Source organism: Oncorhynchus nerka, linkage group LG13 (genome assembly GCF_034236695.1).
Source record: "Oncorhynchus nerka isolate Pitt River linkage group LG13, Oner_Uvic_2.0, whole genome shotgun sequence".
Taxonomy (NCBI): domain Eukaryota; kingdom Metazoa; phylum Chordata; class Actinopteri; order Salmoniformes; family Salmonidae; genus Oncorhynchus; species Oncorhynchus nerka.
In genome coordinates, this window is record NC_088408.1 from 49691952 (window position 1) to 49705538 (window position 13587).

General features: G+C 42.8%; 1 protein-coding gene across 1 annotated transcript; it reads left to right on the forward strand.

The window, feature by feature from the left end:
- Positions 1-347: 347 nt before the first annotated feature.
- On the forward strand, positions 348-13225 carry adam17b (ADAM metallopeptidase domain 17b). Its single transcript, XM_029677253.2, has 18 exons — positions 348-917; positions 1349-1481; positions 1664-1797; positions 2081-2169; positions 2480-2657; positions 3372-3502; positions 3836-3922; positions 4180-4290; positions 4389-4533; positions 4781-4872; positions 5124-5276; positions 5480-5679; positions 5997-6100; positions 6273-6407; positions 6709-6839; positions 9786-9953; positions 10355-10411; positions 11054-13225. Exons 1-18 carry the CDS (start codon positions 785-787, stop codon positions 11468-11470), a joined length of 2598 nt encoding a protein of 865 aa, XP_029533113.2. The 5' UTR covers positions 348-784; the 3' UTR covers positions 11471-13225.
- Positions 13226-13587: the final 362 nt, after the last annotated feature.

Below are 13587 nucleotides of genomic sequence, written 5' to 3' on the forward strand. Positions count from 1 at the left end.
TACATAATGTATATTTGTGCAAGAATACAATATGTAAGGTAACTGTAATAGGCGTGTTACTGTATAAGATAAGTTATTTCATGGTTGTCAGTGAACGGCCCCCAGAAAATCTTATTTGAAAGTAAAAATGACAGTTCACGTTGACAAAATAGGTCTATACATACACTACTACACAGGCCTAGGCATATGGTTGGGATTTTAAACGCAAATGTTAGACGTTAAAATGGGATGTCCAAAAGCATTAAAAATAGATCAGCCCAGATGTCGCTCGGGTTTGCAATCCCTCTACTGCTGCTAAAGCTTTATTATCCTTATGTAAGAGCTGCAGTGACTGAAGCAAAAATGTTCTGCAAGATCCTCCGAACACAGATCTACAGATGAACAATTTCAATTTTTTTTTTGGGGGGGGGTAAAATTAGTCTACAACAGGGGATAGATTGCGGTGAAAATAGTGTGTAGGCTACGCGTCATGTTAATGTAAATTGAACAACTGTAATGTGATTTTTTTTCTGTCACAACACTTCCGGGTATGCGGGAGCTGGTTTTCAAGAACAAATATTTTTGCCGAAACTAGAAGTCCGACTTTTAACAATCGGTTATAGTTGCAGAACAACTGAATGTTTTGCTTACATGGTCACCGTACCAATTTTGTTACATGGTACCGTAACAATTTTATTAAATTGTTGCCTGCCTTGGGAATTCGGAAACACCTCAATTAGTGGGCTTTTGGAGAGATTATCCCGATTACAACACATACTGTGGAAACAGTTTTTTGACCAAGTGTATGGATTTTTTCTTTTTTTTACACGTTCCACCCATAAATACCGATATGCAGATAGTCTTTTTATTTATAGTTTCTCTATTTTTAACGAATGGTGCAACAAAGCCGCCTGCGGAGGTTGTAGATCCTGAATATGGTGAGTGGAGAGAGCCTAGGCTAACTTGATTTTCAGTTAAACAGATGTCATGAGTTTATGCTACTCGAGATGGGGATGGTCACAAACCAAACATCCCACACACAACAGTTGCCAAAGAATACATCATAATAGTATTTTCCATATGGAAATAACATCTGCAGGAAAAAGTATTTCAGACTTTGCATGTGAGACGATATTAAACCACTTGTACGCGCCAATATAGCAATTATGGCAGCAATAATAGTATAACTACTGGGTTAACCCCCCTGGCACTTGATGTGTTATGAGAGAACTGTTCTGATAGAATCGAATAAAATGGAATCGTTTTAGGTTGAATAGGTTGGTATATGAACACTCTGGTGTTGGTGGTATTTAGTCAGGAAAATGTGTTCTGTACTTATCTGTTCTGTTATCCTCTGCCTTTGTTTCAGACTTCCTCAGTTCCATGCTTTCAGACTTTGAGGTGCTGCCCCTCGCCAGTCTCCAGACTCACTCGGTCCGGCGGCGGGACCTCCAGACACAGACCCACGTGGAACGACATCTCAGCTTCACTGCCTTACAGAGGTAGGAACTCCACGGCTGTGTCCCTATGGGCCCTGGTCAAAAGTAGTGCACTATATAGGGACTAGGGTTCCATTGGGATGCAAATCAAATGTCAATGCCTCAGTTGCACTAGTCACGGATCTTATTAATGATCTTTGTGATTGACTTTCACCCCGTTTCTTACTCTTGTTTGTGTGCGCTAGGCATTTCAAGCTGTATCTGAGGACCAACACGGAGCTGTTCACAGAGGACTTCAGTGCTGTGTTCGTGGATGAGGATGGACAGGAGGACAGTTACGAGGTCAACAGACAGAACTTCTTCACCGGCCATGTCATAGGTAAGACGGACATCACATGGTTGGGCTCCGAAGCCACCAGATTGAGGTCCATTAATGGGGCTTTAAAGTGCTACATTGATTATAAAAGGTTGCCTACCAGTATCATGTGGACTCATCAACCTTGGACCACTTTTGAGGTCTGAAAATATTTGGCTAACATCTGATTTTGGAGTGAACTATCACTTTAACGTCTCTTAGTGCCTTAGGAATTTGGCTTTGTCCCATGTTTATATTTTGTGGTGTTTCTCATCATATTTGTTTACTGAGTGTTGTCCATTTGAAGGGGAGGAGAACTCTAGAGTGCAGGCGCATATTGATGACAATGACTTCTCGGCACACATCCTCACTGACGGAGCAGAGTACAACATTGAGGTATGGTATCACACTATTTTAACAGCAGATTGTGATATTACAACAATATGACAATCTACTCTGAAATGTCTCAGTGTGTGTGAGGAATATTCTGTATATAATCCACCTGAGTTTTATAATCATATAAAATCTTCCTTTCTGGGCAGAGCCGTGGTAACACTCCTGGCATATGTCACATATACAAATCAATCCCCTTTGTCCACCCTTCCCAATGTTTCTCTCACCTGCCTGAATCCTCTTCTGATTCCCATACTGTCTCAATAAAGTGTCAAAATACCCCTTTTTGTTTTGACTCCCTGTCCTTTCTCAGCCCCTGTGGAGGTTTACGTCGGCGCCACCCGATGGCCGTTTGCTGGTATACCGTCCTGAGCACATAAGGAACATCAGCCGACTGGCCTCGCCCAAGGTCTGTGGCTACGTGAAGGCTGACTCCAATGACCTGCTGCCTGAGAGTATGAGATCAGCTAGACTGGAGGATGAGGAGGAAGGTAAGTGGGAGAGAGGGAAGTAGGGTGAGGACGGAGAGGGTGAGTAGGGGAGCACGAGGGAGAGAGTGAGTGTGGGGGGGGGAGTAGGAGGTGAAGGTTGAGTAGGATTGAACTCATAGTTGACTACGAGAGAAGAATGTGGGGTGGAGCTTTCCCAAATAATGATCACAGTAAAATCCTGTCCCTCATAAGTCCAAACCACATGTAGTGACCACTCCATCTAATGCAACTCAATGTATGCTATTTTAATACGATTGAATTTACAGTCAAACTAAACATATTCACATATCAGGCTATCCAAAAGCCCTGGTCACATTGTCAGTGTCTGTTAAATTAATAATCATATCCTCATTGAGTTAATCTGTTATTCACACTAGCTTAAATGACTTGCCTAGTTAAATAAAATACAACACATATACTTTAAGTTAGCCGTAATGGCAGACCCATGATGATGACGACATAGCCATGTTCCCTGCAGTTATGGTGTGAGAACCAAATCACTCTTTATGAGAAGCACTCTGTGATCTCAGTTGCTGTTGTTAATTGTATGGCATGAGATGTCTAATTGCAATATATTTGTGAAATTGACAGCTTGAATCTGCCCAATGCTCTGTTTAGGGTAGTGTAGTGTAGAAAATAAAAGTGGTGTGTAGTTCAGCTTGACAATGGCACTGACTGGCAATGAAACATGATCTCCTCTCCACTCATCCACAGAGCCCCTGGTCAGAGAGAAGAGACAGGTTCATGACCACAGGAAGAACACCTGCCCTTTACTCTTGGTGGCTGACCATCGCTTCTTCCAAGAGATGGGCCGTGGCGAGGAGAGCACTACCCTCAACTACCTGGTGGGGGTGCTGTTTAGTCAGATGTGATGTTATGTGTGTCCCAAATGGCACTCTTGTCAAAAGTAGTGCACTACTCCCTATGCAGTTGCCCCTTCTTTTGACCAGGGCCTATAGGCAAAGGGGGATACCTCGTCAGTTGTACAACTGAATGCATTCAACTGAAATGTGTCTCCCTCATTTAACCCATTTAGCTCTGGTCAAAAGTAGTGCACTATAAAGGAAATGGGATGCCATTTGGGATGCATCCTATGTTGTTTGGGGTGGTCTTTGGCTTGATGGTTGTATGTGAAAAACACCACATACCTTTCTCCCTGTTTGTGATTGGTCGGTCAGATCGAGCTGATTGACCGCGTGGATGACATCTACAGGTCGACGTCGTGGGATGACGAGTATAAAGGATACGGGGTTCAGATCCAACAGGTGAGTTAGCTGAGACAGGCTGAGAATCACCCCATGATATGTTCCACTACCACCTCTCAGATTGACAGTTTCTATGTGGGATTCCATCTCATGGCGCTCCTGGACAATATGTGCTCAGTGGACTACAGCACTACAATGTTGCCATGCTGCCGGGAACAGATGATCACTGTCATTTTTAAAATTTTGTTTTACCATGAGGTGGGATTGATGATTGATTCTTCCTTCCCATCATTCTCAATCTTTAATCCTCAATGTAGATCATCATTGAGAAGGTCCCCACCCGCGTACCCCCGGGGGAGGCCCACTTCAACATGAGGGGAAGTCCCGTAGAGGGTAAGGATGTCTGGGACGTGAAGAAGCTTCTGGAGGTGAGCAGCATGTTCAATCATCTGAGTAATGACATCAGAGTAGTCGTATACTGTATGATAATAGGCCATAATATATTCCCTCTTTGTTCTCATCGCAGCAATTCAGTGTGGACATAGCAGACAACGCGTCCAAGGTGTGTCTGGCTCACCTGTTCACCTACCAGGACTTTGACGAGGGGACCCTGGGCCTGGCCTACGTGGCCCCCTCCAGACAGGGCATCCCTGGGGGCCTCTGCTCAGAGAGTAAGGTTGCGTCCCCAAATAGCACCCCATTCCCTATGTATTGTACTACTTTTGAGCAAGTCCCATGTCCTAAATGGCACCCTATTCTCCCAGGCCCATAAGGCGCTAGTCCAAAGTAGTGCACTATATAGGGAATAGGGTTCCATTTTGGGATGGATAATAAGCCTCCCGTCAACACATTAACCTTGACCACAACTCTGACGTAGGTAAACTGATATTGGAAAATGTTTGCCTTCTCTGTCATCAGAGTGCCCTCCGTCTTCGCCTGAGACGAGAGCTATTTATCTCAACACTGGGCTCACCAGCACTAAGAACTATGGGAAAACTATTCTGACCAAGGTGGGTTTATGAGACCCAGACACAGAATAAACTTAGACTTGGACAGAAAAACAATTCTCCACTGGGCATTCATTTTAGTCCAGGACTAGGCTTAATCTGTGTCTGGGAGACCGCCCCTGCAACTTAAAAAAAAAGAAGAGGCTTCGAATTTGGAACATCCAAATGTACACAAAGGCAATACCTATTATTCTGGCTGGAATAGGCACCATCATATTTCACTAATATGACCTTTTCTTATGGTTTGCCCTCAGGAGGCAGACCTGGTGACAACTCACGAGCTGGGCCATAACTTTGGGGCAGAGCACGACCCCGATAACATCCCCTACTGTGCTCCCAGGGAAGACCAGGGGGGCAAATACGTCATGTACCCCATCGCTGTGAGCGGAGACCACGTCAACAACAAGGTTCAAATAGCCTCCTTTTTCCCCACTCGACAAACCAAACATCAATCTTAAGCAAACCTTAAGTCTTCATTATACCAAGAATGATTATGGATGTGTCCGAAACGGCACCCTAGGCCATAGGGCTCTGGTCAGTAGTAGTGCGCAATGGAGGAAATAGGGTGGCAGTTTCGGACACGGCTCTTGACCTTGTTTTGTGTCCCCAGCTTTTCTCCAACTGCAGTAAGATCTCCATTGTGAAGCGTCTGAGGAACAAGGCTCCAGTGTGCTTCAGGGAGAGGAACAGTAACGTGTGTGGTAACAGCAGGGTGGAACAGGGTGAGGAGTGTGACCCGGGACTGCTGCATATCAACGACGACCGCTGCTGTACCTCCGACTGCAAGCTCCGCCCCACAGCCAAGTGCAGGTGAGCCCTCTCTGGAACCACCAATCCCCGGATACCTGCACACCACACCCACTTAGGTTCTAGGAACAGTGGTAGGATTCTGACAACATTTGGTGGTAGTTTGTGATATGTTGATTGAATGTTATAAAGAATGAATCTTCTCTCTGTGATATCACCCTGTATTACCATGATATCTCTCTCTCTCAGGGTGATATCACAGAGAAGAATCATTCTTTATAACATTCTTACAACACATCATAAATGACCACCAAATGTTGTCAGAATCCTACCACTGTTCCTAGAACTCTCTCTCTCTCTCTCTCTCTCTCTCGATGTAGTGACAGGAACAGTGCATGCTGTAAGCAGTGCCAGTATGAGCGGGAGGGCAAGGTGTGCCAGGAGCCCATCAGTGCCACCTGTAAGGGCAAGTCCTACTGCACAGGTAGGCTGATATCACCTGATACCCCCCAGAAAGGGAGCCCCACCACTACACCATCCTCATGTCTACAAGCCCTAATAAAACATGAGAGTGAAACAATGAAATATGTCTTAGTTCTTTGTTATTTCTATGTCCCTTTATGAACAATGACAATGTCATATTTTTGTTCCCACAGGCAACAGTAGTGAGTGTCCGTCTCCTGAGAACGCCCCTGACAAGACTGTGTGTTTGGACAACGGAGAGTGTCTGGACGGTGTATGTATCCCTTTCTGTGAGGCCGTCAAGAACCTGCAGTCCTGCGCCTGCAATGGTACACTCCCCTCACCATCACCACCCCTCCTTTAAAGGCTGTAGTGGACTAATCCAACCTCAAGACATAATATAATATCATATGCCATTAAGCAGTTTTTGCATTGAATTTTGTATGGGTTGCCTCAGCGGGAATTGTACCCATGATCCTGACATTACAAGCGCCATGCTCTACCAACTGAGCCACATAGAACCTGTATACGCTAAATGTCCTGCTTTATTAAAGATGCCTTTTACTTATAATATGAATACATTTTTTTTTTTAAATTACTACAGTGTGTTGTTCTTCCTACCCGCTCTAGAAACCAACTCGTCATGTAAAGTGTGCTGTCGAAGCACCAGTGGAGTGTGCGCCCCATTCCAGGACGACGGAGGGGAATTCATCTACCTCCGCAAGGGGAAACCCTGCACCGTGGGCTTCTGTGACGGAGAAGTAAGTGACACCTGACCTCTGACCCTTACCCTCTAGTGCAGTGGTTCCCAAACTTTTTATAGTCCCGTACCCCTTCAGACATTCAACCTCTAGCTGCGGACCCCCTCTAGCACCAGGGTCAGTGCACTTTCAAATGTTTTTTTTTGTTTTGCCATCATTGTAAGCCTGCCACATGCACACTATACAATACATTTATTAAAAATAAGAATGAGTGTGAGTTTTTTTTGTCACAGCCCGGCTCATGGGAAGTGACAAAGAGCTCTTATAGGACCAGGGCACAAATAATAATATAATAATAATCAATCATTTTGCTCTTTATTAAACCATCTTGCATATAAAACCTTATTTGTTCATAGAACATTGTGAATAACTCACCACAGGTTAATGAGAAGGGTGTGCTTGAAAGGATGCATATATCTCCGCAATGTTGGGTTGTATTGGAGAGAGTCTCAGTCTTAAATCATTTTCCACACACAGTCTGTGCCTGTATTTAGTTTTCATGCTAGTGAGGGCCGAGAATCCACTCTGACATAGGTACGTGGTTGCAAAGGGCATCAGTGTCTTAACAGCGCGATTTGCTAAGGCAAGTAACTCTGAGCCGTATTAAATTCAATTTTCACAGAACCGCTTGTTGCAATTTTGATGAGGCTCTCTTGTTCAGATATCAGTAAGTGGACTGGAGGCAGGGCATGAACGGGATAACAAATCCAGTTGTTTGTGTCACCGTTTCGGGAAAGTACCTGCATAATTGCGCACCCAGTTCACTCAGGTGCTTCGCTATATCACATTTGACATTGTCCGTGAGCTTGAGTTCATTTGCACACAAAAAATCATACAATGACGGAACGACCTGTGTGTTGTCCTTGTTAATGCAGATAGAAAAGAGCTCCAACTTCTTAATCATAGCCTCAATTTTGTCCCGCACATTGAGTATAGTCGCGGATAGTCCCTGTAATCCTAGATTCAGATCATTCAGGAGAGAAAAAACATCACCCAGATAGGCCAGCCGTGTGAGAAACATCATGCGAGAAACATCGTGCAAGTGGTCAGACAAGTGAAAAATGATGGTCAGTAAAGAAAACTGTAAGCTCGTCTCTCAATTAAAAAAAAAACGTGTCAATACTTTGCCCCTTGATAACCAGCGCACTTCTGTATGTTGTAAAAGCTTTACATGGTCGCTGCCCATGTCATTGCATAGTGCAGAAAATACACAAGAGTTCTGGGGCCTTGCTTTAACAAAGTTAACCATTTTCACTGTAGTGTCCAAAATGTCTTTCAAGCTGTCAGGCATTCCTTTGGCAGCAAGAGCCTCTCGGTGGATGCTGCAGTTTACCCAAGTGGGTCGGGAGCAACTGCTTGCACGTGCGTTATCCTTCCATTATGTCTCCCTGTCATGGCTTTTGCGCCATCAGTACAGATAGCAACACATCTTGACCACCAAGTCCATTTGATGTCACAAAGCTGTCCAGTACTTTAAAAACATCCTCTCCTGTTGTCCTAGTTTCCAGTAGTTTGCAGAAGAGGATGTCGTCCTTAATTGACCCACCATTAACATAACAGACATATACCAGGAGCTGTGCCAGGTCCGCCAGGTCTGTTGACTCATCCAGTTGTAACGCATAGAATTCACTGGCTTGTATGCAAAGCAGTAATTGTTTCAGAACATCTCCTGCCAAGTCACTGATGTGTCGTGAAACAGTGTTTGATGGAGGCATTGTCTGTATTGTTTTTTTGCCTTTTCCCCCAGCATTGTCCCAGCCATATCCTCGGCAGCAGGAAGAATTAAAGTCCTCCACAATAGTATGGGGCTTGCCTGTCCTTGCCACTCGGTAGCTCACCATATAAGACGATTCTAGTTCCTTCTTGTTAATGGTATCTGTTGCTTTTATACGTCTTACGTCTTACGTCTTAATTAATTTTATACGTCTTACGTCTTAATTATCTGTTATCTGTTTTTTCAAATTGGCATGTTTTGTTTCTAGATGTCTGCAAGTTGTGAGAGAGTACTTTTTCCACATATAACACACTGTGGCTGAGGAAAGGCACTACTCCCAGTATACACTACCGTTTAAAAGTTTGGGGTCACTTAGAAATGTCCTTGTTTTTGAAAGAAAATTACATTTTTTTTACCATTCAAATAACATCAAATTGATCAGAAATATAGTGTAAATATTGTTAATGATGTGAATATTGTAGCTGGAAACAGCTGATTTTTAATGGAATATCTACATGGGCGTGCGGAGGCCCATCTGCAACCAGTACTAGGAGTACTACCAGTAGAGCTGGTATGTGTCTCTATGGACGCGGGCCTTACTAAATGGACTGTTTGAATTGTTTTTTAAAATCTATATTATATATTTTTTTAAATGTGAATCACATTTTTATTTGGCGTACCCCCGACGGCATTGCGCCCTTACCTCAGTTTGGGAATATCTGCTCTACTGTATAATATATCGATATTATATCCCCTTTCACTTGGTTGATTTTGCACATATAAATGGAATCACTAGAACAGGCATTTTGAGTGTATCCCAGAAGAAAATAAAAAAGAAAGATTGTTGATGGTAAGTGGATCCTTCTTAACCTTCTATGTACAACAAATAGAAAAGTTTTCTTTAAATGTATTTTTTAGGGGGTGGGGGGGAAGATCATCTTTATCAATTTAATTGTTTGCATAATTTCTAATCCCCTTGTTAATTATTTAAAAAAAATCTCTATACTTTCCCCCCCATACCCTACCATCCCTGCCCTAATTGGAGTAAATAAACCGACAACAATACTTCTATTGCAACTTACAGCTATTTCGGTCACATCTAGCAACAAGTCTTGCATGGCTGTACAGCTTTAATTTCTGGATTGCTGTGGTCTGAGGGCCTTCTTTCTATTCTCGAGTAATTCTATTTCTATGGTTTTGTAACTAGCATGTGATATTTTTGTCATATTCAGGGTAAATGTATGAAGCAAGTTCAGGATGTCATTGAGAGGCTGTGGGATTTCATTGACAAGCTGGACATCAACACGTTTCGGAAGTTTTTGGCAGACAACATCGTGGGCTCTGTGGTGGTCTTCTCCTTGGTCTTCTGGGTCCCCCTCAGCATCCTGGTTCACTGTGTGGTAGGTGTTATGTTTGTTCCTTGATGAATGACAAACTGGGGCATAGGTTTAGCTACTTGTGATTACAAGATTCTTGAGCTAGCAAAATACATTGGTGTGTAGCCAAGCAAGGCATTAGATCCACATCCACGTTGTGTGTTGCATTGTGGGAACTGTAGTTTTTTTTTTAAAGACACAATAATATGCCCATACTCAGACATTCTGAGTGTTGTCATCAATCACCTAATACTGTACATGTTGTTATTATATAGTACCTGTCACATGTTATTATATAGTACCCGTCACATGTTATTATCATTTTATTATATAGTACCTGTCACATGTTATTATATAGTACATGTAACATGTTATATAGTACCCGTCACATGTTATCACATCTAACATATTTTTCCCACTTACAGGATAAAAAACTGGATCAGCAGTATGAACAGACCACCAAGTCTCTGCTTTTTCCGAGTGTAAGTATTGTTTGATTCATATGTCACACACACACACAGTACAAGTCAAAAGTTTTAGAACACCTACTCATTCAAGGGTTTTTCTTTATTTTTACTATTTTCTACATTGTAGAATAATAGTGAAGACATCAAAACTATGAAATAACACATATGGAATCATGTAGTAACCAAAAAAGTGTTAAACAAATATATTTAAAATGTTTGATTCTTCAAATTAACCACCCTTTGCCTTGATGACAGCTTTGCACACTCTTGGCATTCTCTCAACCAGCTTCACCTGGAATGCTTTTCCAACAGTCTTGAAGGAGTTGTTGGCTGGTTTTCCTTCACTCTGCATTCCAACTCATCCCAAACCGTCTCAATTAGGTTGAGGTCAGGTGATTGTGACGGACAGGTCATCTGATGCAGCACTTCAATCACTCTCCTTCTTGGTCAATTAGCCCTTAACACTTTTAACACTTTTTTTGATTACATGATTCCATATGTGTTATTTCATAGTTTTGAAAAAAGTGAAAAATAAAGAAAAACCCTTTAATGAGTAGGTGTGTCCAAACTTTAGACTGGTACTGTATATACAAATTGTACACTGTAGTCATCTTGGTTTTCTGACCCTTGGCTTTGATCCTGCTTGTGTGTCTCCAGAATGCAGAGTTTATGAGCAGTCTGGAGTCAGCCTCCGTACGGATCTTCAAACCCCCTGCCATTTCAGCCCTGCGCTTCCAGGCCTCTGGCCCCGAGCAGACCAGCACTCCCCCCATCCAAGCCCCCACTCGAACCCCTGGGGCCCAAGTCCCAACCTCCACTCCCAGCCCTAGCCAGAGTCCCCTGCCCCCCCTGGAGAGCCCACGCATGGCCACCATCCAGGAGGACCCCAGTTTTGACTCCCACCTGGATGAAGAGGCCCTGGAGGGCGACTTTCCCATGGGGAGTTCGGCTCCACACTCCTTTGAGGATCTGACAGAGCGTGGGCCCCTGGCCCGACGCAGTGACAAGGCCCTGTCCTTCAGACTCCAGAGACAGGCCCGCATCCGCATCAACAGCAAGGAGACAGAGTGCTGAGAAAGGGAGGCGAAGAGAGAGAGATAAAGAGGGTTCGTTAACACAGAGGAGACTGATAAAGAGACTGGAGGAGGAGAGGACAGAGCGTGGGAGTGGATGCTCACCCAATCACCACTGAATGGCAGACCACAGAGTAAAACAAGCTGGACTTGTCTGATACTATATGTGGGCTGAGTTATATAAGGTATTATATGAAGTTGGAGAGCAGCTTCAGTTGAAAATAGGATCCACTGGGCTAAAATGAAACCTACTGAGCATTGAAAAGCCAAATTCTTCAAAACTGAAATTAGAAATCAACATAGTCAATCTTTCATAGATGAAACGATTACGTCTAGAATTGTCTTGCTACAACCAGGTCATATTGATGATGTTCTGGTTTCAGATGATGTATTGTTTAAGATATCCTGGGCTGCTCACTTGCACAGCCTGGCATATGAACATGTTTGCACCATGCCTCCATGTATGTAGTTGAGTTGGTTGACAGTGACACTTTTGGCGCAGTTTGAAAATAGGTCAGCAAATATACACGGCAAATATATGCTTTAACACCCTTATGCATACATCACCAGCAGCACTGTGGCTATGTCTGTAATATCATTGGCCTGGTGCGAGTTAATGTACTTTGTGGCACAGCAATATAACACTAGTTTAGTGTGGGGGGGAGAGAATGAATTTATCATGGAAAAGTCTACAAAACTGTTACTAAGTATTTCATTTGTTGGGCGAGCCTGGTTGGCTGTAACTAATAACAAAACCAGCATAATGTTTACTTTTCAATTCTGTGAACCGTAGCCTGAACCAGTATTACTCATAGAGATAAATGGAGGACTCATTTTTGTACCTGTGCCGTTATAGCCATTGAGGGTGTCTCCGTTTTGAGGGAATCCATTTTCTTCCAGGGTCACCAGAAGCTTTCTTACTCCAACAGGGTCACCAGAAGCTTTCTTTCTCCAACAGGGTCACCAGAAGCTTTCTTTCTCCAACAGGGTCACCAGAAGCTTTCTTTCTCCAACAGGGTCACCAGAAGCTTTCTTACTCCAACAGGGTCACCAGAAGCTTTCTTTCTCCAACAGGGTCACCAGAAGCTTTCTTTCTCCAACAGGGTCACCAGAAGGGATCAGCCAATAAAGTTGGAAGTCCCGCCCAGTTTACTACATTAAATCCTGACTGTTATTAGGTAATTTGTCAAACCAGACCTGTATGGTGTCTTATGCATGGAGATAGATCTGACCATTACAGAGTTTTCTGATATGCAAGATTGACAAAACTCTAATTGTTACTCAACTCTTAATTGCGGAAAGTGTTTTTGATACCATTTGTATGCTTTCATATGACAATTGTGACAATCAGCAAGATGTCTATTTCTAACCTCACACGAGCCAGTTATATAATCGCCCAATTCTGGCTTTGGCCACTATCTTACAATATTTCATCCGATGTTTGAAAATGTATTGTTGTATTAGCTACCTTTATTTGCCATATTATCTGGTATTTTGTTTCATTGTGGACTCCTGCCAGACATGATCTCACCGACCTGTTATGGGTTTAACAGAGTTTACATTGGAAATCCCATATTTAGGAATTTCTTTGTATTTTATGCTCTCACATACAGAATATGATTTATTCTTTGAAAGAAAGCCCCAACAGCGTCCTACAAGTATTTTATATCTTGATTTGTGATTAACTTGTATCATGCCTCAGGTAGGTTGTCTTCAGGTGTTGCAATGGCTATATATTAAAATGTCACACTCAGAACTTTGTTTACCCATTTTATTAAATTGCTCACATTGCTGCACTTCTCAATATTTCAGAACATATTCACAGAAATAACTACTTTATAAACCTGCAATATTAGTTCAGAAATGTGGCCAGCAGTCCTTAATTACTTTATTTAAAACAAATTTTGTCAATGCAATGCATAAATACAAAGTCTACACGTTGAGAATTCAACGTAACTCAATGGAGGTTTGATTCCTGTGAAATCTACACTTTCCCAAACACAGATTCTTCCTTTATGTGATAAAGGCAGCTAGAATTACAGAGGAATGAAACGGAGGGGGCAATGTTGTCAAGACATTACAAGTACTGGGACAACATGTAGAATATATCCACTGTAA

What these genes read in the sequence shown, in the direction of transcription:
- adam17b (XM_029677253.2), top strand. Translation starts at nt 785, where the DNA reads ATGGATTTTTTCTTTTTTTTACACGTTCCACCCATAAATACCGATATG. An exon ending in ACGTGAAGAAGCTTCTGGAG is followed by an intron (nt 4,291 to 4,388) that starts GTGAGCAGCATG and finishes TTCTCATCGCAG; the next exon opens with CAATTCAGTGTGGACATAGC. An exon ending in GAGACCACGTCAACAACAAG is followed by an intron (nt 5,277 to 5,479) that starts GTTCAAATAGCC and finishes TTGTGTCCCCAG; the next exon opens with CTTTTCTCCAACTGCAGTAA.